Here is a 27,684-nt window from a genome sequence, read left to right on the forward strand (position 1 = left end):
ATCCAAGAAACAGACAGCTACTACCTTCTAATGCGAATATGCTGTTTGGATTCACATCACGTACTCGATGTGACGTGTAATTAAGGACTTGTGTGCTGCTTTTCGAAGAACAAATTCTGATGTCTATTCATAACAAGAACGATATTTTTCAGGACCGAAGTGTCCATTTTCTGTCTTCAGCAGCGTTTTAGCATATTGCCGCCGAAGTCCACCTTTCTCAGCTGCTTTCGCTAATGCTACAATGTCTTGTTAAATTGTGTTCAGTCTCTCTTCATAGTGCAGAGTGACGCTGTTTGCCATTGCCACTCTCTGGCTGTAAGCGGTGCATGTTCGTCAAAGTTCACAAATCGTTTTAACGCATTGGAAGGTTACATTCATTTTGTTTCGCAGTCTAGAGCGGGTTTATTTAAGGTTACCTGACGCAATATTACCATTCACAACGTACCCTTTGACACTGCTGCATTTATCCGATACTGAGAATACTGAAGGTGTTTACGATCTTTGTGACGCTGAGTGGCGCCACTTGCAACTGGGCTTTCCTTCGGAGTCGGCTCACCTGGGCATAGTGCGATGTTCACCGCTGCTTATTTTGCGAAGCAAGAGTTTGGATCAGTGGAGAACACTCATTCGTTAATGAGAAAGCGGTAGATGGCTCGGTTGCGTCAGCAAAAAGTGTCCGCAATATTTGTCTGCACGATTATGTCATTCTCTGAAGGTAAATTTGTCGAAAGTCTGTGTGAGGTAGTGTATGATAAAATTTTGCTGTGGGGAAAATTTGGTTGAGGTGTAATTAAACGCGAAAAATGTTAAAAACATTTAGGCGTACAAATAGCCATGGACGTCAGTATAGTACATAGATTTCCGACAGCCACAGATGTCGATAAAGTATGTGGATGTTTTCTTTCGCAATGCTTCAACGTGGGTGACCGTAGTAATCTAAAAACAGTAATGACAAGAACTAAATAAAAATAAAAAATACGAAAGAAACGGAAAACCCGAAAAAAAAATATTGGAAAAAATAAAGAAAACAATGACCAAAAATTGATGGTTTATGGGGGTTTAACGTCCCAAAGCGACTCAGGCTATGAGAGACGCCTTAGTGAAGGGCTCCGGAAATTTCGACCACCTGGGGTTCTTTAACGGGCACTGACATCGCACAGTACACGGGCCTCTAGAATTTCGCCTCCATCGAAATTCGGGCGCCCCAGCCGGGATCGAACCCGCGTCTTTCGGGTCAGCAGCCGAGCACTGTAACCACTGAGCCACCGCGGCGAATAAAAAAGGACCGGGAAAAGCTTTCGCATTCCCGCTCTTAAGCAGACTTAAGTGGAATACTGTAATTTTTTATTTACTATCATTGCCGTCTAGGCGTTACAGATAGGAGTGGTAAGAAACGCCGATTTGAAGCTTGAGGTTCGAGGATGGAGACGGTGCAGGCGGGTATATGGTTCCAGTTGAGTTGATCCTAGGGAGGAAAAAATGGAAACACTGGTTAGTTACCCAACTATAAGAATATTACTTCAAATTGTTGAAAAACGTAGACCGACGGCCGGCAAACGAAAATGAAGGCTTTGGAATTCTTAGCTGAACCATCGGCATTAGCATCGCTACTCCACTCGACGTCATGTATAGCGATTTCTACATATTTCACGACGTTTTTCTTCAAGGCAAGTAAGGATTTCTTATAGTTGTACACATAATGATGCTGCTCTAGCCTGCAAAGTTTAAGCGATGGGTCATCGATCTTTGTGATTCTCCGAAGGTTCTTTCTTTCATGGCGCTGGATGGTGCGATTGCATTCACACAACAATTCCTTTGGTTTTACAACCAAACAACAATTGCTTTGGTGGTAGTCTTCAGAGCAATCCTTGGGCAATGCTGCAGCCAGTAAAGGATGCGTCTCTGCCCTGCGATGGCAGGTGATTCACCCGGTGGGTCTTGTGCGACCCAAGTTGATCTTCCCGAGAAACCTCTCGCGATCCACCATTAATATAACTCCCTGCCAGCGTGGTTTTTCAGTCCGGTGGATAGGTTGCGTGACCCCACATGGTCACGTGACCTAGGTTGGTGCTTCAGCGGTGGCTGGGACGGCCTACAACCACTCTATTTACCGCTCACGACGCCGACAACGCCGACGCCATATTTTCTGCAGAAGAGGGCCTTTAACGCTATCGCGTTATAACGCAGTGTAGTAGGCGTCTATAAACAGCTTGCAAAGTGCTAAACATCAGCTTTTAAACATGCATATCCAGCGGACTGTATACACGAAATTACGGTACTTGTCGAGCACAGAAGGAAGCCTCGACCTCGTTTAAGAGAAACTTCAATCGACATATTAGAATATGATGTTGCCGTCGCACCGTTTATGTTTCCCAGGACCATTCATAAAAAATGGCTGAGGCTTAGCTAAGGTTAAGCGTAGTCAGATGCGAAGCATATTGATGGCTAGGCTTGGTAATACATGGCTTTCCTTGGTTGAATACTTGGTCATTTTAATACAAACACTAGAAGCCTTCGTCGTGGGGGAAGGCAACGGCATGGCTACAGCGGAACGCCGACTAACCCCGAGACGCGCGTTGGGTGAGCGCCTGGATTGCCACGGAAGCCGCGTCCGCCTGCCCGGTGGAGCGAGCGTTTCACCTACACCGAGTGTGAACGCGCGTTCGAAATGCGCGCGAGTGTGACGTCACCATACCACGTGATTCACACGGCGTGCAACCGCAGCGACAAGTTGGAGCCCCGTCTCTCATCTGTCGTGACGTCATCATACCATGTGGTCTGCACGGCGTGCAACCGCAGCGACGGCACAAGTTGGAGCCCCGTCTCTCATCTGTCGTGACGTCATTGTGTCACGTGGTGTGACGTCACCGTACCACGTGGTCTGCACGGCGTGCCATCGCAGCGACGGCACGAGTTGGAGACCCGTCTCTCATCTGTCGTGACGTCATTGTATCACGTGGTGTGCACGGCGTGTAACCGTCACGAAGGGCTTGGGTTACCTATTGTAATATGCTTCACATAAATATGGTAAATCATCTTTAGCACTGCAGTTTCCATCCCCACTTTTACACTTGGGCCCTAACTTTGATACCTTCATCATCTCAGTGAGGAAGCCTCCATTGCAGCTACTCCGCCTTATGTCAATGTGAAAGCTTCCTGACCAACAGGATCCTAAATGAAGGCTTCCTTCATGCTTCTTCAGCATAAGGAACTCGAAGCTACCTTCACGCCTCCCTCCTGGAGCTCAACAAGCGCTTCACCTCACTGCTGCCCCACGTGACTCTCATTTGCGCGTAGAGCTGTCGCCTGTTGTTGCAGGCGGCGGGTAGTAAGACTCTTGTGAACATAGACGAAAGAAAATGGCAGCTTGGGCGGATGCCGGTGTGGCAGTGTTGCTGGAACGTGCTAAGTTTTGCACTAACCTCTGGTGGTTTTTCCCGTTTATCTAACAAAATTGGAAGAAAGCGCCCACTTGTCTACAAATTAGTAGAGTAATATAAAATTTGTGCGACGCGCTTTTTTATATTCATTACCGGTGTTCGTGTGCAACTTCTGACGGGTGCCCTCGACCCCGGTTGTGTGGCATCCGTTCCTTCCATCAGGACTAGGGAGGAAACCCTTAGAGTAGGCCTGCCTCCTTTTCGGTATGATGGGTGAAAGCTTCCGCATTATCCCGAGACCATTTCTGCCCCACAGCAGATTAATGATTGCGCAATGAGGCGAACAGAATTTTATATAATCGAGGAGGAAATAATGCCAAAGATTCGGTTTTTATATCTGCAAACCCTCGTGGAGGCGCTCTGCGAGCAGAAATCAGTACGAGGGTTTGAGGTCATAGCTGGCAGGAAAGAGAAAGTGTCGCAACCTTTTCAGTACAGACGGTCTTGAAATTGAAAACTAAAAAATTTTGACAGATTTGCCTATCTGACAAATTTGCCTGAACAAAAATTTAAAAGAAAGAATTCGGCAACACAAAAACGACGCACGCAATTTCACCACGATGCGCAATCCTGTAGGCGTACATGCGGAGGACTCGGAATACAGAATCAACTTTGACGAAGCCATCATCCTCGAAACCAAAATGAATTAGGACAAACAAATAATTCACAGCTTTTTTTTTTTTCATTTCTTGAAGTGCAATATGGCTACGATGTCAGCCTGTTTTTCCCACTTCCTCAACGCCCTCTTACCTCAATTGTGTTGTTCTGCAGCAGCTAGGCACCACGGCTGGAAGTTGAGAGAAGTTTGTACGAGACTCGACTGTTCCAGAGACCCCGCTGGGAATCCGATGCAGGCTTCTGCATTGAAAGCCCCACCGTTAGGACGAAAATCTCTCTACAGCCCCGTACGGGACGAGGCTAAGCCTAAAGTGAGTACCACAAGGTTACCTGGCAGAGACAGTGGAAACGCAAGGACAATAGTTCCGGGAATAAATACAACAAGATTCAGAATGCTGAACGAGACGTTCACATGAAAGGCAAGTCACACTGACACGACTGAGCCGAGGACTAGCGCTTACCTGCACTTTTTGAGACAATTGGTTCGGTGCAATGCTCATTGAGTAGGCCTTTTGTGAAAATAATTCCCGCGAAAACGGTGATCCATGCTCGGTATATGGACAGAATATCGCTCTTGATGGTGAAAATGTTTGAGACGGAACGCCTGCACAGGGTTGTCCATACTTTCCTGCGGGTCGGGTCGCTACTCTATCATTGTTTTGATTTTCATAGCGATCGATAACACGTAAGAGTGCGCGAATGCAGAGAATCCCCCTAGAGCCTTCGTAATGCACAGCTGACATTCCAACATTAGTAAGTACGAACTCGCTGTTGCCACCTCAAGACAGTGCCGGAACAAACAGTGAATCACAGTTGCATTCGAACTAAAAGAATATGCACCGAAGGTCTTTCACAGCAGGCTAATTAAAATTTTTCCTTTTATTGTATATGACCTCTGTGGAGCGAAATGATAAACGATATATGCACTGCCTTGCAATTGCACAAATAAACCGTTGCAATCGACCGCTCCAGTGTGTACCAAATGACGGGCAAAGTTCAGAAGTGCCCCTGCAGTGAGACGCTAGTTCTTAGTCCCTTTGTCGTGCTTGTATTCCCAACCTTTGTGTGCAGCGCTTGCACTGAGATGTAGAGCTATCCTGCCAGAAGGTCGTTTCAATAGGTGCACAAGAGCTCAGACAGCGAGCTTCTAGGTGAGCAAACAAGATATTTTTCTTTTCGGTGCACAAGCCTACCTGAATCACAGCGAAAGAATAGGTACTAACTCACTTATGAAGTTGATTCAGGCGCTGGAAGCCCGGGAGTGTCACTTGTCGATGGACGGCTGGGTACCACATCCGAAGGAGAGCAAGCTCTGCCAAGACACCAAAAATTGATGTTGCAGCTAAAATGTAGATCGGGGCGTATATGTGCTTTTACTACGCTCCGCTATGGTTTATCAGAGATGAATTTGTTTCAGGTAAACGCAGCGCTCACTCTCTAGTGGCTCATTTGCAGTAATCAACTAGCGCTAAGCATTTCCATACATGCGAAGCGAGAGCAATCGAACAGACGCAAGAGCACAGCTGTACAATGGAATGTAGCCTAGTGCGTTGCTCAAGCTTTTGGTGGCGTTAAAGGCAGCCATATCCACCACCGACTCTTCTCGAGTTCCACTTTCTAGAAGCAACGTTCGTAGTTTTACCGTTATGAACGACCCTTGCCATATTGGGACTGCGAGAGCGTTTTCTGCTCAGACTTGTGGCACATATTTCACGCATGCCTCCCGCTGCAAACGGCTAGATTCATAGCCGCGACACAATGTAACTTATGACGAAAGTCGGGGATGCAGAGAGATGCATCGCTCCACAAACTTACAGGTGACAGTTTCAGTCTTGATTGATGAATTCTGTATATTTATTAAAATACATCGAACTATTGCTAAGGTTCGATCTGTATTCACAACAACATTTTTTGGGCACAACATTTTTTGGGCACGGCAGCACTACCAGGATGAGGAGCAATAACCCGTTCCTCTATATTGTGCAGATCGTCGTCGGTGTACTGCTTCCAGTCACCATCCCCAGCAACAAAGGACCCGTGAAGATTACAGCACAATCAGCTGGAACCACCAGCTTCCACGTGCGGGATCTGCCATCGCTGACAGCACAAGATTACCCGTTCCAGCGGCCAACAGTCACAAGTGTGTTCATCGGAGCGCATGACCTGCTGCAAGCGCCACCACACTGGGATATATATACGCGCTCCGAAGAATCTGCCAGTTTTGGGCACGGCAGCACTACCAGGATGAGGAGCAATAACCCGTTCCTCTATATTGTGCAGGTGAGAAAACTGTTTGGTAAATGTGTCCGCTCAAGTGACCCTTTTTTGTTTGTGCTGCCGTGCCCGCAGCAATTGTCTTGTATAACTGTTGTATTACGCAAGTTGTTGCTCCTAAGCGGAGATGTTGAAACTAACCCAGGCCCGGATCTAGCCCAAATTGGCAAACAACTCCAAGATATCGCTAGCGACATAAAAGACATAAAGGAAGTACGCCTCGTTGATATAGACAAGAAGGTTGATGCCTTATCACAGCTTGAAAAGAAACTCGCCACCTGCCAGAACGAAATTTCACGCATGGATCGCGTAATTGAAACAATGGAAAAGAAAATCGATGAACTGGAAAATCGCAGCAGACGATCCAACTTAATTATATACGGACTGCCGGAGGAGGAGGAAGAAACTAATGAAGGTCTTGAGGAAAGAGTGAACAAAATTATAGTGCAAGACACCCTCGAACTAGAAGCTGTCGCCATCGAGCGAATTCACAGGCTAGGTAGACAAGAAAAAAACAAGACTAGGCCAGTTATTATGAAGTTGCTAGATTCGAGACAAAAAACACTAATATTGAAAAACGGCTTCAAACTAAACGACACAGAATACGCTATCGGTGAAGATTTTTTTGTCAGAGTTCGAGATGTTAGAAGGAAACTGTGGGCGAGCGCCAAACAAGAACGAGAAAGTAAAGAAAAGGTTGCGCTAGCCTTTGACAAGTTGATCATAAATAAGCGCGTTTATATTTGGGACGAAGAAAAAAATAGCAGAGTTCCTATGCAAAAAAAGGACACAGAATTCAGCCCTCGAGTGACTCGTCAGAAAACTCAGTCAAAGACTTGCACATCATAAATATAAATGCAAGAAGCATAGTGAACAAAACACAGTCACTTGAAAGCCTCTTACTTTGTCATGAACCAGACGTAATTGGAATCACCGAAACATGGCTTTCACCTGAAATTTCAAATCACGAAATCGCTCCACCGAACTATTCCGTCATCAGAAAAGACCGTGGTTCACGAGGAGGGGGCGTGGCAATACTGATTAAGAAGCAGCTACCTTTCGTTATTCTCCCTGAAGTTCCTTGCGCGGAAGCTGTTTTCTGCAAGATAATTTGTAAAGATACAGACATAGTTACCGGCTGCATTTACAGAAGTCCTTCTACCGGACATGAAGCCATCACTACAATTCAGGATTTCCTTCAGAACCATGCCCGAAATTCACGGATTATTATCATGGGTGATTTCAACCTCCCCGACATAAACTGGACAACAATGCATTATACATCAAGAGCTTCAGAGGCCCTCATCGATTTAATGTTCAATTTTAATCTTCATCAAATCGTTTCAACACCCACACGTACCCACGGAACAATTGGCAATATCCTAGATTTGATACTAATCAGTGATCACTTTCCTAAAAAGCGTGCTCAGGTTGACGTCATAGAAGGCATGTCGGACCACAGTATACCTACCTGCCGATTACCATTACAGAGCAGTATAGTATATCAGAAAAGCATGCAGATCGTAGCCAATTTTGCTAAAGCAGACGACACTAGTATTGTAACACATCTTGCGCACGAATTCGAATCATTTTTCGACATTGCTTCACGTGAGATCACTGATGTGAACACCTTGTGGGAACAGTTTAGAAATACGGTAACTTATTGTGTAGGTGCATTCGTTCCAAGAAAAATAAAACGGCCTAAGAAAAACAACCCGTGGATCACAAGGGACGTAATTCACGCACAACGGCAAGTCAAGCGGCTCCGTAGATCAATTAAAAAAAAGGGGCGAAATGCTACCAAATCATTAAAACTAACCAGTGCAGTCGCAAGGCTAAAAGAAATATCAAAGCATGCAAAGGAACAGTACTTTAACGTGACCTTCCCTACACTTCTTAGGAATAATCCCCATAGATTCTGGAAATATTTTCGTAAAGACAATACAGCCACATCCAACCTGTCCATGGAGGAAAAACAGACGAAAGCTAACATGCACAACGATTTCTTTAAATCTGTTTTCCCGCGTCTCACTCGCCCTTTTGTCTTTCTACAACCCCCCTGTCACCTCCTCATTATTTTTTACAAAAGATAACGGCATTCTCCCTAACAGTTTCTGCACATCTACGCCATGTATCGGTCCTCTCCACGTAACAGATGATGGTGTTCTTAATCTGCTGCTAAACCTAGACATAAAGAAAACAAGTGGTCCAGACGACATCCCAAATCAGTTCCTTAAACGATATGCAGAATGGTGCAGTAAATATCTCGGTATCATTTTTCGTAAGTCTTTGTCAACTTCGAAGCTACCCGACGACTGGAAAAAAGCAAAGGTTCTACCCATTCATAAATCCGGAGATACAAACTCACCCTCCAACTATCGACCGATTTCACTTACCAGTACGTCGTGCAAAATCATGGAGCACATTATAGCAAAACACTTAAAGCACTTTCTGGAGACCGAAAACTTATTATCACCCCATCAACATGGCTTTCGTCGTGGCTTATCAACTGTCACCCAACTAACAGAGGTTGTGCATGACCTAGCTCTTAGTATTGACGACTGCAGTCAAACAGATATAATACTACTAGACTTCTCTAAAACATTTGACAGTGTCAGCCACAACAAACTAATATCTAAACTACGCATCATAATTGGAGATGGCCAAGTGTTACACTGGATCACAGATTTTTTGACGAACCGCTCACAATTTGTAACTTTCGAACACGTTCATTCAAGGCCAGTTCCCGTTACATCAGGAGTCCCGCAGGGATCTGTTCTAGGACCAGTGTTGTTTTTAGTTTTCATCAATGATGTTACCAACAATATTGACTGTAACAAAACTTTTCGCTGATGATTGCATTCTGTACAAAACGATAAAAAATTCTGAAGACTACCTCATGCTAAGCAGCTCTCTTCACAAAATTGTTGAATGGTGTAACACCTGGCAGATGACGTTAAACAATAAAAAATCCGTTTGCATGACAGTCACCAGGAAAAAACAGCCATATAACTATGACTACAGTATCAATGATTCAACGCTTTCAAGGGTCTCTGAACATAAATACCTAGGGTTAACTTTAACTTCTGACCTAAGATGGGACGCGCATATCGCCAATGTTACATCTGCTGACTTGCGAAAGCTGTTCTTCCTTAGAAGATGCTTACGTTTGGCCCCTCAAAATACCAAGCTTTTTGCCTACACTACCCTCGTAAGGCCAATCTTGGAATACGCAAGCACTGTTTGGTTCCCGCATTCTATCACTAACATCACTCGGCTTGAGAGAGTGCAACGAAAAGCTTTAAGGTTCATTCATAACAAATACAAACCCTCTGACTCCCCTACCGATCTTGCAGTATCATGTGGCCTTCCATCACTATTATCTAGGGCAAAAGAATCCCGCTTGAAGTTTTTATATCAATTATTGCACAACACCTACAGTATAGACGTGTCTAAATATGCATCCTTCTCACAGTCACGGCAATCCCGGCACAAGCATGCGCACACGCTGACTGAATACTCATGCCGAACGAACACACTCAAGCATTCTTTCTTTCCTTTAGCCATCAGCGAATGGAATCAGCTCGATCCATCGATTACCATGTCGGACTCACTATCTTCCTTCACCTCAAGATTAGTAGAATGCAACAAGAATCAGTAAAATATCAATAGTCCTACATTTTACCAGATACTGCCGAACAGCTACTTATTGATATTTCTTGACATTTTATCTTTAAGGATGATTGCAAGCCTATTGCCACCCGTTACCTTCTTTTTCGCTTTCTTCTAGTTTATATTTTAAAATACTTCAAATACTAGCATGCTTGCTGGAATGAACGACTCCTGCTGTACTTGATTTCTTTTTGTTTCAGTTCTGAATTCTCAAGTTATTGTTTGCTAACCTGCCTACTAGCAGTTATATAACACTTATGTAAGAGTTCTCATTTTTGTTGATCTGCTTGTAATTTATCTGTATTGTACTCTATATTGTGCTGATGCCCACCTGCTACGGTCTCTTACTGAGACTGGCAGTATTGTAAATAAATAAATAAATAAAAAAACATTAACCCCCGATTTACTTCGGTGAACTAAAGATGACGTAGATGCGCTAACGCAATACCTCTGAACCGTTCGCGTTCAGTTATGGTGGCTCTACAGACAACGTATGCGGCAGCCGGTGCGACGCAGTTCTTCCACTAGGCTGCAGCCGGCGTGCTACCCTCCGCTCCACTTGGCTGCAGCTGGTGAGCATAGGCTTCGTCTTTTCCTTTTGGCATAACGAAACCGGTTTTCCTCCTTCACCAGCTGACCACCAGGCTTCAGGAGGGCACGTAACTGCTTTTTCGCTAGAGACCCAAGTGGTGCTAGCACAGGAAGGGGAAACGGTGGACTTCCCTATCTGTGCACTGTCACCCGAAATTCGCAGTCAGTCGCTGTATGTGTCTTAGCCAATCCCCCGCATTGGGTACGCGCCATTATTTTGACGACAACAACAATTCGTCACCGGTCCACCTGCTCCTCGTCCTGCCTCTCCCACTTGCATTCCCCTCGCATCTGAAAGTGGAGGGAGATTTCCCTCTCTCCACGTTTGAACCTGCCAACGGCTTGCAGGTGGCAGCTGGTAGCTGGAGGCTTCATCCGCAGACAGGAGAACTTCTTCGGTAGCGAGGCATCTACTGCTTGGTCCTTGCGCACTAAGACAAACACCAGTGCAAGTTGCTTCCAGGCGGCTTTGTAGATTTCATCCACTGACGCCTTGCGGTGGAAGACGTATTTGAAGAGGCAAATAAGAAATTTATGTAGCCCACAGTGGTTAAGTACCGGTGGCTGTAGTAGAAACATCCTCCTGCGAGTGTAGTGGCCCATCGTTTAATCGCCGCGCCACTGCGCTGGTAGTGGAATGAGTACTCGCCGCATCTACGAATGCTACGTAGAGGATGACCAATTTTGCATATATGGGCATTGCCACACTAAAGATATCACGTCGCACCCTTTAGGCGGAGCTTAAGTGCCTCATTCAGTCGGAGAATAAACATAATGCTTTCGAACGTCTACTCGGTTCCTCTAGCCGATCTACCATGTCAAGGTTTCGCCTACTCCGACCGTGGTTGTTCCTGATTGCTCTTTTAACGCGTGCAAGTCTGGATTGAACAAAAAGAGTACAAAAAATTGGCAGGGCTTTAACGTGGTTAAAGCGAGCAGACGTGCGAAAGCGTGTGTTTAGTCTGATTAGCTGCTGGTTTTGCTATGCTGGGTAGTCGCCACGTCTGACGACAATATTAGACTATGCTTAAGTTCTGATCGAGGTTAAGCTGTTAGCATCGAAGATGGAATGTAATTTATTTATTTATTTATTAATTATACCTCAAATGCCCCAGTTGGGGTATTACATGAGGGGTGGGCTTATTACAGGCGTTATGTTATTCTTTCGATGAATGACTTGAAGCGGTCTGGATGGATGTGGCGAACTGCTTCGGCAGGAAGGTGATTCCAGTCCTTTGCTGTCTGAACGAAAAAAGCGTTCAGATGCGCAGTGGTATGTGCTGATGGCGGGTAGACTGCTTTGCCGTGGTTAAGGCGGTGAGAGGCTCGATGTGCAGGGACGATGACACAGCTTCCAAGTGATGAGTGGTAAAACTTGTGAAAAAGGCATAGTCTGGCTATTTTACGTCGCGAATCGAGGGATGGAAGATTAGATTGCAACTTCATATTAGTGACACTTGAATGATAGGAGTAGTTCGAATGAATGAATCTTGCTGCACGATTTTGAATGAATTCTAGGGCGAGAGAAAGATTTGTCTGATGAGCGTCCCAAACTGCACATGCGTACTCCAATTTGGGACGGACGAGTGTTATGTAGGTAAGCTGTTTTATAGAAGGAGGTGCTAGACGCAGGTTACGACGTAAAAAACCGAGCACGCGGTTGGCGTCTTTAGTAATGTTAGAAATGTGGGACGCCCAGTTCAGGGAATTAGAAATGGTGACACCAAGGTATTTATAAGATTCAACAGCGGAAATTACGGAGCCAGAGATATAGTAATTTGGTGAAACAAAGGACTGCCTGCGATGAAATGTAATTAACGATGTTTTATTAGTGTTTAAAGACATGAGCCATTTGTTGCACCAAGATTCGATGTAGTCCAGGTCTGCTTGCAATATTTCGGGATCGCTGGTGTTAGTGATAGGCCGGTAGATTACGCAGTCATCTGCAAACAATCGCATGTTAGAAGTGATACCAGTAGGCAAGTCATTAATGTAGATTAAGAAAAGCAAAGGGCCGAGTACTGTGCCTTGTGGCACACCAGAAACAACGGGGGGCAAGGGGGAGGAGTGTCCATTAGCATGTACGAACTGTTGACGGTTAGTGAGGAAGCTTCGTATCCAATCAAGAATGAGAGGGTTAAGGTTCAGTCGTGAGTTTAAGAAAAAGCCGTCTATGGGGAACTTTGTCGAAAGCTTTCTCAAAATCCAAAAATAATGCATCCACTGGTATGTTAAGGTCTAGGTTAGTACTAACGTCATTAATGAAGAGAGCTAGTTGAGTGTCACATGACATACCTTTTCGGAAACCGTGCTGACAAGGATGAAAGAAATTTACTGGTATAAGGAAATTGACTATGTGAGAGTAAATTACATGTTCCATTAACTTCGAACAAATGCTTGGGAGGGATATGGGGCGATAGCTCTTGCATGAAGATGGCAAACCTTTTTTTGGTACTGGAATCACCTTGCCTACCTTCCAGTCCTGTGGCACCACTCCAGATGATAATGATTGCTGAAATATGTACGAGAGTATTAGGCTTGTAATATTTTTTGTGTTCTTGAGTAGTTTGGAGTTGATCCCGTCGACACCGGCTGAGGATGAGACCTTAAGATTGTCTATTAAATAAATTCTCGATGCCATTAGCGTCAAAGGTAATGGCAGGCATGACTGGGTGATCGTATTGCGGGAAATCTGGGAGGTTATCATCAGGCTCATTAGTAAATACGGATGAAAATACGGAATTTAGAGCTTGAGGCACTGCCGGATCAGGAATAGGATTGTTGTGTTCGTCGAGAAGAGATAAGGGATTGGATTGGGTTGGGTTAATAATTTTCCAGAATTGTCTAGGATTTGTGAGTAGCATATTAGGCAATGTATTTGAATAGAAGGCGCGCTTAGTTCTAGTGATCAGTGTTTGAAGCGTTTTGTCAGTGGTGTAGTATTTTTCCCAAGCGGAAGGGGTGTTTAAGCGTTTAGCTGTTCGATATTGTCTTTTCTTTGTGTTGCTTAGGCGCTTTAATTGTAGTGTTGAACCAGGGGGACATTGATCTTTCGGTTACGGTTATAGTAGGAACATGTGCATCGATGACTTCGTGCATTTTGTGCTTGAAAAGCGACCAGTGCTAAACTCAGATAACTTATCATTTAATTTTGCGTAATCCCCTTTATGATAAAGTGTTAGTTTCTTCTTAGCTTTTTTGGTATGAGGTAGCTGGCAGTAGATCGAGGCTTGTATTATTTTGTGATCACTAATGCCACGTAGATACGTAAGGGAAGATATGTTGTCGGGGTGGGAAGTGAGCACTAAGTCTAGTATGTTTGCGGAATGGTTATCTTCTTTAGTAGGGATGGAAACAAGCTGGGATAACCCGAATTAAGGCATGCATTGACGAAATCGCTTTCGGCGTTATTTTTAGCTGTTGTTAATGTGACGTCAGACCATGTGATAGCAGGAAAGTTAAAATCGCCAAACAGGAAATGAAGACAACGATGTGCAATGCACAGCGCGAGTGTGTGATGCAGTTTAACACGAGGCGTGTTCGGCTGCAGTGATAGTCCTCTGGTGCACTGACAGCGAAACTGATGATTATTCCAGCCGCCGCGGGTTCGAATCCCTGTCGCGGCAATATGTATATTAATTATCATTTATTTATTTCACGCACAAGGAACTTAACGTGGCGTCTGTCGCTAGGCAAAGGCTCAAGACCGTACGACTGGTTGAGAACATTCATGTTGGCGAGCGTAAAGTGCTTTCGCACTAATGAAAACGAACGGCAACACTGGGATGTGTTTCAAACTCTTGAAAGCCTTACATCAAAAGTCCTTGCATAAAAGCACTTGCTACTTCCCCAATATCACGGTAAATAAGCAGGGCGGACCGTTACAGGCACTAGTGGCGCAAAATGTACTCACATGTGACAGCTGTCTGACACAGCCATCCCCGCTGCAAGGAGAAGGCGGGTCTGGCTGTCGGCGATCCGACTTGCATCCACGTTACGAAGGCACTTCAAAGTGCATACGTGGCCAGTCTTGCGCTCGTCCAAGACCGGCGGTTGCCTCCAAATCTTCTTTCAGAGCCACATTAGAGGGACCATGGAAGGAAGCCAGTTTTCAAAATTCAGCAAAGCTGACATTCAAAGAAGTGACAAGATGTTCAGGTTAGGTTGAAAAGGATAGAATTGATCGTAGGAGCATTACTCTCTATAGACACGAGTACGCCTGTACGGGAGTAAAATGGAGTCAGTTGTCCTCTAGAACACTCCTGTTTATAGTAAAAAGTGCGCTAGAGGGCAGACAACTCCCTTTTTACTCTTTTCTGTTAATGTGTACAACTTGGAGTGTATATTCGGGACATTGTGAACAATAATAAATATATGATATGCTATGTTAAAACTGATGATACAATCAGAGGTTGTGTTCTCTGAGGAATCATACCCAACAATTGTGGACAAAAGAATTTCTGATCGGGAAAGCGTTTATGAACGCAATATTTCCATATAGCGTAAGGGTTCACTATAACAATAAAAATATCCTCAGATCCCCCCACGGCAGAGTTGCACTTTTTTTCCATTAACGTTTTTGCTGTGTCAAAAGCATTCCCCATTGGTATTATATGACACTCTTGGCTGTTGATGCGATCGATGGAAACACTTGTCAGAAGAATGGACCATTACCTTCAATATTCTCGCAAAAGTATCTTACAGTTTTTAAATTTTCATATTTTTGTCTCAGAATGTTGGACACGCGGGAACTGGGAGGCCTGTCGTAGCAAAGCTAGAAATGAATTAAGTTCCGGCATGTTGCAATTAGATATAACAGCGCAAAAGACATGTCGCCAGCATATTTTTAGTAGCCGAGACCGAGTGGCCAGTTGATGAGACACAATACTACAATGAAGATTGTAGCCTACTCTTGTCCTGACCTTTTCTGCGTGTTGTTTTATGGTTACATTCTTCGTTGCAATTTATAGCTTATTGCCGTGTCTTTCTACTGTTTGTCGATTTTTAATTGCATTCTCAATTTTTCAGAGTACCATGGCTATCAAGACCAGCGGTAGGAGATGCGTTTAGTTCTGGTTGGGTTACATCAACATTCCTTCCATAAAAGCACTTGCTACGTCTCGAATACCACAGTGAAGAAGCAGAGCGGACCGTTACAGGCACTAGTGGTGGAAAATTTACTTACATGGGACAGCTGACACAGGCATCCCTGCTGCAAGGAGAAGGCGGGTCTGGCTGTCGGCGACCCGACTTGCACCCACGTTACGAAGGCACTCCAAAGTGCATGCGTGGCCAGTCTATCGCTCGTCCAAGACACGCGGTTGCCTCCAAATCTTTTTCAGTGCCACAGTACAGTGACCACGGAGGGAAGCCACTTTTGAAGATCCGGGAAAGCTGGAATCGAGAGAAGTGACAAGATATTCGGGTTGAGTTCAAAGAGACTGAATTGATCGTAGGAGCATTACTCTCTATAAACACGAATACGCCTGTGCGGGAATAAAAAAGTGAGCGAGCTGTCCTCTTGTAAACTCCCTTTTTATAGAAGGAAGTGCACTAGAGAGCAGTCTACTGCCTTTGTACTCCTTTCTGTTAATGTCCACTACTTAAGAGTGTATATTCGTGACATTGTGAACAATAAGAATTTGTGATGTGCTATGTTCAAATAGATGTTGCCATCCGGCTATGTTCCCTGAGAAATCATACCCAACAATTGTGCACAAAATCATGCTTAGCGGGAAACAACTCACTGACGCAGTTTTTTGATATAATGCAAGTTTTCACTATCACATTTTAAACGCAGTGAGTTGCGTTTTTTTTTCCTTTAACGTTTTTGCTATTGTCAAAAGCCTTCTCTGTTGGTTGTCTATGGCACTCTTAACTGTATTTTGCTAAATATCAGAAGAATGGACCATTACCTTTAATATTTTTTCAACAGTATCTTAGAATTTTCCAATTTTCAAAATTTTCGTCTAGGAATATTATTCTCTGTTGGTTGTCTATGGCACTCTTAACTGTATTTTGCTAAATATGAGAAGAATGGACCATTACCTTCAATATTTTTTCAACAGTATCTTAGAATTTTCCAATTTTCAAACTTTGCGTCTAGGAATATTCGCCATATGTGAGAACTGAGAGGCGTGTAGCTAAGCTAGCCACAATCTAAGACAGACACATTGCAATTTTCCCGCATATCGCTTTAACAGTTTTGCTTTCGCGGCATGAGTAGCAACATATTGTGTCATATAGATTACCACCAGGTATGCAAGAATAAATGAATGACCAGGAGACATGCGCCTACAACGCATGTTAGCGCATGAGATAGAGATATCCGATTTTCATTCTATAAACTGACTGACTCATACTGAACATTGCTACTAACTTACCCGTGCATATAATCTTGACGTGCTGGAACCATCCGCCTAGTAATTCTTGCCGGTGGCGAGGTACCATATTCAAAGGAGAGCCGACTCTGCGAAGAATTTTGTGCTCATATCACAGCTTGTGCATCCATATCCTCACTGAATATCACACAGGTTTCTATGAAAGGATAATGGTCTAGCTGAATGACGCCACTATTCTGCTTCTCTACAGAGATACGACCAATTAGCTTTAAGCCCTTCCAAATATACGAGCACCATAAAATCTTGAAGGTGCTCTACGAGAGGTGCAGTCGTGGCGAGAACATTGTCGTAGCCTCGAGTGCTGCTTAGTCTTTTGCTATGATTATAGGCAGTGACAGCAGCCACGGAATTCCTTGGAGCCTGAAGGGAATGCCTGGAGATGTGTTAATTGCTATGTTACGAGCTTTTGGGCTTCCACAGCAGTTCGCCGCGTTACGCGCGTTGTACAGGAGAATTACAACAGCGTCTGCGTCATAGTACTGTCCTCAGTTGCAGGCCAATGAATGACGCTGAAATAAGATCAAGGGCTAGTGCGGGCCACACACTGGAAAGGCGGTTAAATTGAATGAATTTCCGTACGGGTTGGTGAATCGTACTTTATAAACACAGCTCTGCTTTACATTTGCCAAGTCACTGCTCTAAATGCATGTAGAAGACATACTTTTCAGTACAGATATTGAGTAGACAAGAGAAGGGAAATGAGGGGCTCATTATGACATTCTACTCTTATGAATGCTTATCAATTGTGTGTTTTCCTTCTCAACAGGAGAGAGCAGTTTATTTACATTAACACGTGTTCTTTCCAAATGTCCTCAGTCTTCTGCAGAGTGCCTCAAGGTACTGTTACAGGACTCATACTCAACGACCTGCCGAATGAGTATTGCATCGGTTCACAGTTTTCATCTGCGCAGTAAAAGACGAATGGCCCTACCATAAAAGCCATGCTCCTCGTCAATTCCCAAATATTTAAGCCACGCATTCATCGGAAAAATATTGGAAGGACGTTTATGCTTCGCCTTTAAGAGTTGAACGCGACAGCGTGTTGCAGTGCTGCCAGGGAGTCCAGGGAACGCCATCGCCCGTTGGGTGCGACGCCTTGCCGGTCAGACAAATTGAGAATTGGTTTTTTGAGGAAAGGAAATGAGACAGCAACAGTCGCAACTGTCTTGGTGGACACGCTAACCCCACATGATGGAGGCCCGAAAAAAGGTCGCTGGTAGAACATGATTATAGGTCACTGGTTCGAAGCTTTGCAGATAGCTGGGCTCTATCTTTAACTAGCAAGTTTATGCTGCACGAAACGCTGAATCGTATGACACCATATGGAACATTCTGCGGCAAACGGTTGGCATGATATGACTTTTTACGAAGCGCGGTGCTCAAAACTGCTACGACGCCGACGGCTTTTCGACCGAACGAGCTGTATACGCTGTCGCGTAAAAAATCTTTACTTATGTATAAACCCTATCTCTCATGTTACACCTAGTTACTAGAGTATTTGGTGTATTCAGAAATATTTTGAAATCTGGGCCGAACCCGCGTCCTTCGGGTACGCAGCCGAGCACCCAACCAGTCCCGCATCCGGTCACCCGAACCCCGGCCAAGACTCTTGTCACCGAATGTGCATTCACCGTACGTACGAACGATCTTGCGTCGTTTCCTAGCAAGTCAAGTTGTTAACCGAGCTAGCCTGCGTTACTCCGGTAGGCTCGGGTTAGCTCGAAGGAACGTCGGGCCAGCTGCGCGAGAGGCTGCTCGGGAAGAGCAACATTGGTCGCAAAATCCCAAAGGGTGGCCGGGATAGAAACAGCCACGTGCCAGTGCAGTGGCGCATCGCTTAACCGCTGCGCCACTGCGCTTGTAGTGGTATATTAGGACTCGCTGCTATCTATAGAATGTTGAGTAGACAATGACCGATTCTGCATATATGGGCGTTAACCCAGTAACGAGAGCACGTCGTACCTTTAAGGCCAAGCTTAAGAATGAACACCTGCTTTCGCACCTCTACTCGGTTTAAAAACGTTCCGCCCCTAGCAGCTCTTGATTCCTTCTTAGGTGTTAGGACAACTTCAAACAACGTTTTCACAGAGGCCATTTACCGCAACGAGCATCAAAGCATCACGCTGTGCGGCGACATTTATGGGAATGATTTAGGATGAAGTACCTTTCCGTCATTTCGTCCACACAGCAGCCGGGATAAACACCCTCATTCAGTAGGGCAATCTTTCCCAGCCACTGCAGTGGAAAAATTGCTGCGGTGTACTCTCGTGCCTGGTATTCCAGGCGCAGTGGTAGTCATCCAGATTGGCTCTGCACAAGGAGCATCTTGCATCAGCATGCACCACGGCACGAAGAAATACCACAGATTGTGAATTAGCACATGGGCAATTTACGAGCAATTCCGGGGCTACAGTCGTATTGGTCTCACATTACTTTTTTCCGCCCGTTGGTTGCTGTAAGGACTGAGAGGGTCTGGCACTGCCTGCTTATTGGTTCATTATTACTGCTCGAATCACCATCATCAGCCTGACTACGGCCACTGCAGGACAATGGCCTCTCCCATGTCTCCCCAATTAACCCTGTCCTGTGCCAGCTGCGGCGACCCTATCCGTGCGAACCTTTTAATCGCATCCACCCACCTAACTTTCTGCAGCACCCTGCTAAGATTCCCTTCCCTTGGAATCCAGTGCCTAGGCGTTATGGGCCATGAAAACATCGCAAAAATTGGTGATTTGGGGGTATTTTTGAGACGGTTCTGTCTTTTTCTTCCCCTGGGAAATGCAGCGCTCCAAACATTCAACTCTGAGCCAATTGGAATAACCGATTCCCACATGGCAGTCTAGGAGCTATAATGAATACTCGAGGCGCTCCGAGTATGCGTGCAGAATGGTTTGGAGAACTGAACAACAAGCACAGAACAAAGGCCTCGGTAGCTTTCGAACTTGAAAATGGGCTTGAAACTCTCGCGAGTGATACAGTTTGTTAGGCCGACGATGTTGTTTCACGAAAAGTCCGACAGACTGTTTTGACGTGGCAGTTGTTCATTTTCCCCGGCATGTAAGACGCCCTAACAGGTGAACCGGTCCATTCAGAACGAGCAATTTAACGCATCACCGATGCTGTAGACAACGCTGAAAATTGCGGCTATTGGCCGCTGCTAAACAAGAACAATGCCTGAAGTGGTAGAAGGGAAAGCTGCTGCCGGTTGGTCTTTCACAATTTATTATTTTCAAGTAGACACCTATTTACATGAACATTCGAAACGAACGAAACTTACTGGGCAAAAAAGCTTGAATGCTCCTGTTCGCTTCCGCAATGTGGACAAATATTTCAAGTATAGGTCAAACTAAGCATAGAAACCAGAAAGCAGTACGGCAGACTAAACACGGATAATCTTGCCACAACTTTCAAGTTTGGTCACCAGTTGTGCGCGGCTCCAGCGTAACGTGAGATTAAACTAGCCTTAGAAGCAGCAATCACGTGAGCTCAAACTGCTCACCCAAGAAATTCGTCTGTTCGCGACCCCCTCCGTGAGCCGGCAAGTAGCCTGCCATTTATAGCGTCAGATTTTCGGCCTTGCAAGCACAGAAAAATCACGACGTTTGTTTCGCTTGGGGTGCGCCGTATACGGTGTTTATGGATGCAGAAGTTCTTGTTGTAAAAGTATCAGGTGCACACCGACCAAAGCTAAAGGTAATATAAATTGTGTTACACTCATTGGCCGCCACTAAAACTTTTTAGGTGGAAGCTCTCTACGCACAAGTTAACTATGCCGTTCAATATGCGTCTCCACCTCTGCCGAATCAAGCTTTCATAAATTCCTACGGCTCGCAGCAGGCTTGAAAAAGTAGCGAGCTTGTTTACTGCACCATACGTAGTCGTTTTATAATTTATAAGCCTCATTGATTAAGTTCAATAAAAGCAGCGAACTCACCCATGAAGTTCACAGAAGCCCGGCCACCTATCTCTGCATTACATGTGGTGGTCGGCTGCCATGCCAGACCATGTACCGCGTCCAAAAGGACACCGGCTGCAAGAAAGAATTGAAACAATTTTGAGGGCTGCGAAACAGACCAGTGTTTATTCATTCTTACTGATCAAGAACATGGTTCTACTGAAAGGGTTGTCGTCAAAACGCAGCGCTCGTAATGCAGGGGCACGACGCCAGTAACTGATTATTGCTACGCGCCTAAATATGTTCAAATCAACGACATCACGAAGCCACAAGACCACCACTACAGACGTGCTGAAAACAAAAGAATGCAGCTTTGAATGCTTCTGTAAGGGCTTGCTGCAGTGCAAGGCATTCCAATCCTTCACAGTGCAATGATATGGCATAGAGCTTCATAACCAGCATTACTCTCACGTTACCATACTTTCCGAACTGGGATTGCGAGTGCTGTTTGCTGTTAAGCTTGTTGGCACACACAGAGCAGTCCAGCGTTTTATAAATTTAAAGCTGCAGAATACAGCGATCTGAATTGTGCAAAATCAAAGAGTGCGGTGATTGATTTCTATACTGCCGCGCCAATTGCAGACACCGGAGAAAGGTATCTGCTGGGCTTTCTGCGTGTGAACAAATCTTTATCGCCGAAATACGAAATACTGAGGGATATATTCGGGCGGCATGGTCCCCAGGTGGGGACGACTGCCGGGGCACAGGACGTGAGGGCCACTTGTTGCGATTTGTCTGTGGTTGTCAGCAGTCCATTCCATCCCTCTTCAGTGGGAGCTGGCTGTAGGGTGTTTGTGGGGAGGTTGTTTCCCACATCTGCATAAGATGTGAGCCTGCTTTCCGGGACTACCATTGTGACAATTTGGCAAGAAGGTTTGGTTTGCTTAACGGGGTTTAATGTCCCAAAGCTACTCAGGCTATGAGGGACCTCATAATGCAGGGCTCCGGAAAATTTCGGGTGGCTTGTTGTCTGTCGAGGTCAGGATGGAACGGGGGGTTGGGGGGTACATTCGGTGTTCTCTTTATAGGTTGGTAATTTCATTGTAGGCCGCCTGGGGCATTAAGGGAGGAGGATGCGTTCGTAAAACCTTGAGCCAAGTGCTCGGCTCCTTCGTTCCCCGAGCTCCCAGCACGAGCAGGAGCCCAGGCTGTGGAAGCGTTCAGCCGAGCGCATAAGGATGTAGCATTGGTTGCTTCAATCTATGGCTGAGAAAAAAGAAGCGCCACCGCCAGATCTACGGATAGGTCGGTGCTTAGTGCTGGTGGAAAAACAAAACAAAAAAAAACATTTATTCACTAGCGTGCGCTGTTATACGCATTTTTCGTAGGATGAGAGATTACTCTGCAGACAGGTGACGTGCGCGGTACAAGCCATAAAATACACCTGGCTTCAATTTTTTTATTAAAGAACCCCAGGTGGTCGAAAATATCTCGTGCCCCTCCACTAAGGCACCTTTTTCTTCCTTTCTCCTTCCACTATTTTTGATGTAAGTATGCCCCTAATAAAGGAAAACAGGGACATATAAGAGATAGAAAGGAGGAAACAAGGGCACAACATCCTTCGTCAATTCAGCGCCCACGTACTTTTTTAAAAGATCACGAACACACTAGAGGGTGAAAATGGTTCTCTTCTTTCATTCCTTCCCTTTTTCGCCTCGTCGCAGTGCCTCAGTGGTTACGGCGCTCGGCTGCTGACCCGAAAGACGAGGGTTCGATCCCGGCTGCGGCGGCCGAATTTCGATGAAGGCGAAATTCTAGAGGCCCGTGTGCTGTGCGATGTCAGTGCACGTTAAAGAACCCCAGGTGGTAAAATTTCCGGAGCCCTTCAATTCAGTGTTCCTCATAGCCTCATTCGCTTTGAGACGATAAATCCTAATAAACCAACAAAATTTTCCTCCTCCTTTCATTCCTGTCGCAGCGGCCGAATTTCGATGAAGGTGAAATTCTAGAGGCCAGTGTGCTGTGCGATGCCAGTGCACGTTAAAGAACCCCAGGTGGTCGAAACATCCGGAGACCTTCACTACAGCTTCTCTGATAGCCTTAGTCGCTTTGGGACGTTAAACCCCATAAACCAAACCAAACCTCTCTCATAGCCTCAGTAGCCTTGGGACGTTAAACCTCAATGAAGCAAACAAACTTTCCTCCTTCTTTCTTTCCGGCCGCGGCGGCCGAATTTTGATGAAGGCGAAATTCTAGAGGCCCGTGTGCTGTGTGATGTCGGTGCAAGTTAAAGAACCCCAGGTGATCGAAATTTCCGGAGACCTTCACTACGGCGTCCCTCATAGCGTGAGTTGCTTTGAGACGTTAAACCTCAATAAACCAAACTTCTTTAAATCATTTCCTTCAATGCGCAGTTAAGGTCTACCAGAAATGGGACTGTCACTGCGTCATTCCTTTTCATTGAGAAGTGAACACTCATCAGCAAAATACAGAATGACGTCAGTGCGATAGAAATGCAATGCCCCACATCCTGGGCCCCTCCTGTTCATTTAAATGCTACAGCGTGACTTATCAGCAAGTAGTCACCGTTTCTCGCCGTTGCGTATCTCGCTGAAGGGATGGGAGACCATGATGGTTTATTTGCAAAGACGGAGCCAGGTACTAACCGTTCGTTTTCTTCAGCTCGTAGTGGGCTGCCGCGGCACGCCCACTTGGACATGTTTTTCGTACTGTATTGAGTGGAGCGACAGCGGAGAGGTACAAGAGCTGGCGAGTCTCAGCGGCACTCTGCTGTTACCAGGTGCTTGGGCTGGTTGTCTGCATGACAGCGAAGCAGCAGCGTCTTCCCTGAAACCACCGAAAACATGGGCGTTGGAGTAAGTCTAAATAAGAGAGAGCAATTCTCTGTTGTACTATTGTAAGAAACAGAAATATGCTGCAAGGCAATTAATCTCTACAACAGTGGCTAAATTCTGCACCTCTCTTGAAAAAAACTGGACACTAGAGATCCGCGTTAAAGGCACGATGCGATGGAGTTAATGAGTTAATGCACATATATGCAGAATTGGTCATTCTCAACTTTGCATTCATATGTGCCCGGGAGTCCATATGCCACTCCTTTTGCAGTGGTGCAGTGGTTAAGGAATGGGCTATTGCCCTGCGATGGCTGGGGCTGCCACCGGTGGGGCTTATGCGACCCTTGTTGCACCTCCAGAGCAACCTCTCGAGATCGATTATCGACTGCCACCTGCCACGGCCGACAGTTTGCTCACAGCCCGGTTGGCAGGTTGCGATGACGCTACAAGGTCACGTGACCTAGGTGCGCCACCTAGGCCACCCTATTTTTCGATCACAACGCCCGATAACACCACATTTTCTGCACAACAGGAGCGTTAACGCCATCGCGTTCAATCTACATTGTGTGTACATAGCCATCAATGCCAAATGATCTTGCACGGTGTGTCTACGTGAACCCACGAAACTTTTTGATGCAGAGCTGCAATCAGCGAGTCCTTTAGCAGTGGACTTGCAAATGACTCAGATGGGCACAGAGCCCATAGCTCTCAGCTCACAGCTGCGATAACGTAGCTGCTGATTGTTAGCTTAAGTATTAGCATAGCATTTGTAATACTTCTGAATAAACTTTCAAAGTTTCAAAACAAAGAAACGCATGGCAAAAACATCTCGTAAAAAATCGCAGAATCTAAGAAAGATACCTAAGGAAGAGCACAGTATACGGCCAGGAGTTACAAATCTCTGTAGTCTGCAAAAAAAATAGAAGTCAGTACGAACAGTGAAGGTGAAATGTTTAGCTCATGATAGCTTCATAATGGTGGTTTAGAAAGTATTAAACAGTTTGCCACTGGCTCAAATCGCTTCATTACATGTGCAATATAAAATTAAACATTCAATGCGATGGTGTCAGGAAAGTGGAGCAAGCCGCAAGGTGCAGTAGATCTTAATCAACCTCAAAAATATAGACCATCCATAGACTTCTGTCTATAAAGTTTATAGACTCTCAATAGACCAATCCTAGAGAACAGCCTACAGGTAGTTCAAATGATATAGACAGTCTACAGACAATACATAGATTTATGGCCATACACATTTAGTACATAGACAGTCTATAGACTATGAATAGACGAAAAGAAATGTTTATGATAAGGCAACAGAGTCTACAAGAAATCAATACACTGTCTGTAGACCATTTTTATAAGAGAAAGGTCCTCATTTTTAGCGTGAACCTGAACGTACCAGGACGGCTGCAGAGGAAAGCTGTACAATTTTCTCAGTGCACTGATTGTGTGGTCTCTAGGGTCTTATAGCCTGAGTGATTCACTGCAAAAATTGCCGTCAACTCACCCACGATGGCTGGATTCAGGCGCAGGAAGCCCCGCCCAAGCCGCACTTGGAAGTACCGCACCCAAAGAAACAGCAACGCTTGAAAATAATCAAGAACATCGCCAAATGTTTTTTCGGCTAGTTGAAGATATCTGCTTGTATAAATTTACTGAACACCGTATACCTTGCACAAACAGGTATTTGCTTGAAAATAATCTTGTTAGGCGCATTTCCGAGCTCTATATTTAGAGACTAGTGAACGCATTTATATTTAGGCCAACATTTATGTATTCATGGTTGTATTCGTAAACAGGTCAGTAATAATACTCAGCGTCAAACTTTTTGCCGCTCAGTCACCTCGGTCCAAACTTGTTTTACACCCACAGAAGCACGCCGCAGCGAAGATGCCTTGCACATGACCAACATCGAACGTGCCGAGACAGCTGATTTTTGGTTAACTCAGACAGCATGCGAAGTGCACACTCAGAAACTCAAAGTAAAAACTTACACCTGTTACTACTTCATCAAAAGTAAAGGACGCGCAAATAAGGAAGACTCGCAAAGGTGTACAGTCGCCTACTTCTCAAGTCTGCAGCGAAGCTCCGCCCACATTCAAGACCCCCGCACGTAATTCCTCCATGAGAAAAAGTAGTGCGTTGTTAAAACTCTCTTACCTTAACAACAAGATCATCACGAGCAAAAAATTACTAGTTTTATAATTTGATACCTGACTCGATTAGTTTAGTGAAACATAAAAAGTTGAGTTCATTTATTGCTGTGATTGGCCAGCGGAGTAACACAGTTCGCCGTAGAACATGGCCCAGTTTTAGCAACTGCCATTTTTTATGTTGTATCCTACAATAGATGTTTCACAGCGTAAGGAGTAGAAACAGTTATTGATAGTAAGAAGACCATTTTGCTGCTTCTTGGAGAAAAAAATCTATATTTTGTCGCGGGCATTAGGCTTATGAGGGTTAAAGCATTTTATGACTCTTTCTTGGTCGCCGAGAACAACGGATTTTCTTTCTTTCCTTCCAATACGTACCTAGGGACCCGACTGCCTGCAGGGGCTGCAGTACAGGTGACAGGCAAAGTGGTTGCGACTCTGAGCGCAGGAAAGCCATCACCGCGTCTGCTACGAGACCTGCCAGGAAGGCACTGCGGTGGAGAAAGAAAAAGACTTCGTCGGCGCAGGACTGTATCCAGAGCAAAAAATACGACAGAAATATCGGTGGTTCTATCGTTACGACATATTTTTCTGTAGTGTTGCGAAGCTGCAGTGCGCATCGTTGCGACAGAACTGGCGCTGTCATTACGACAGGAAATTGCTTCGTACTGCGGAAATTCTTGCTGCTACCAAAAGAATTTCTGTTGTCAGGCTCGAAATTACCGCAGGAACATGTGTTATGACAACAGGAAATTTTCTGTTGTGTTTTTCGATACGACAGGTATCTGTGATCTGCGAGTTGAGAGGCTAGCGTGCAAAGTTGGCGACATTTCATTCGACGGCGAAAAAAAAAAGGTGCCTCGTGTCTTTTCTTTGCAGGAGATGCGTGTGCGTTCAGACACCCACTCCTGTTCCGAGTCTCAGCAAGGTGAAGTTTGGTAAATTTGAATGCCGCTAACCGCAGCGCATGAACCAGGCTATAAGCAACGCCACGGTACAGTGTGTGAACGCATCTAATTAAATGCTGACAAAAACTGCGCCACCGTCTACCCTTAAGTGCGCGCGCTTACTAGATGCCGCCTTTGTAAAAAAATTATCAGCTCATTCGTTTTGCTTCTGGGTCGTGCAGTGTACCTTGTTACCACCACCACGTTTTACAGATCTCTCGAAGGTCAGAACCCTCATCGTCACTCGTGCATGGATTAAGACTCGTACGGGTGCTGGAGAGTACAACTGCACTGCTTACGCCGAAGCTCCTTGGACTGTATATTTTTAACGCGAGAGCATTATATGGCTATTTACGCATCATCAACAAGTGTCCGCAAATTGTGTCCGCACGTTCATGTCGTCCTATAAAGATATGTGAAAAAAGTTTGATTGCATTAGGTAGTGGGTGAAAGAATCTCGATATATTCCGAATTTTTTTGATGCGGAGTAATTAATTAATTAATCGCCAAAAACACACTTAGACGTTGGAATAGCCATGGGCATCAATATAGCACTTGTACGTCACAGTAGCAAAGTCGTCGATATAGTATGCAGATGCTTTGCTGTCACACTGCTCCAATGCGGGTGAAAACAAGAGTAAAAACAAAGAAAAAAAATGGATAAAAATTTTAAAAAATAATAGGAAAAAATGCAGGCAGAGAAAGGAACAGGGAATGATTCTCGCATTTCCGCTCTTGAGCAGACTTAAGTGGAATCCTGCAATTTTTGAAAAAGAGTGCACCTTTTCAAGCCCCCAAGGGTGCTAATTGTTCCATTTCTTGCAGTTTGATAATGAAA

At 45.1% G+C, this 27,684-nt stretch overlaps 2 protein-coding genes and 1 long non-coding RNA gene across 7 annotated transcripts in view; 1 reads left to right on the forward strand and 2 right to left on the reverse strand.

The window, feature by feature from the left end:
• LOC149347751 (uncharacterized) overlaps positions 1–27,684 on the reverse strand; it is a 175,206-nt gene that overhangs the window by 126,135 nt on the left and 21,387 nt on the right. For 3 of the 4 annotated variants that reach the window (XM_089587410.1, XM_089587409.1, XM_089587411.1), the window contains exon 9: positions 26,278–26,390. In XM_089587410.1, the coding sequence (XP_089443536.1) occupies positions 26,278–26,390 (113 nt within the window). Of the gene's footprint in view, positions 1–15,786; positions 15,990–16,978; positions 17,065–19,160; positions 19,307–20,930; positions 21,027–23,557; positions 23,739–25,253; positions 25,332–26,277; positions 26,391–27,684 lie in introns of those variants that run through there. The other variant, XM_089587412.1, reaches the window with a different exon arrangement.
• LOC149347756 (uncharacterized) lies at positions 1,328–14,645 on the reverse strand. 2 transcript variants are annotated; one of them, XR_016292617.1, is made up of 4 exons: positions 14,509–14,645; positions 5,286–5,370; positions 4,191–4,298; positions 1,328–1,465 (listed from the first exon to the last, which is right to left on the reverse strand). It is a non-coding gene; the product is annotated as an uncharacterized LOC149347756 (long non-coding RNA). The 2 variants fall into 2 exon arrangements; XR_016292618.1 differs by lacking the exon at positions 5,286–5,370 and having other exon boundaries at positions 14,509–14,607.
• LOC149347757 (uncharacterized) lies at positions 6,009–7,689 on the forward strand. Its single transcript, XM_089586038.1, has one exon. It carries the CDS (start codon positions 6,009–6,011, stop codon positions 7,179–7,181), a length of 1,173 nt encoding a protein of 390 aa, XP_089442164.1. The 3' UTR covers positions 7,182–7,689.

This window comes from Amblyomma mixtum, chromosome 4 (assembly GCF_055824585.1).
Source record: "Amblyomma mixtum isolate Tamu chromosome 4, ASM5582458v1, whole genome shotgun sequence".
In the NCBI taxonomy this organism is placed as follows: domain Eukaryota; kingdom Metazoa; phylum Arthropoda; class Arachnida; order Ixodida; family Ixodidae; genus Amblyomma; species Amblyomma mixtum.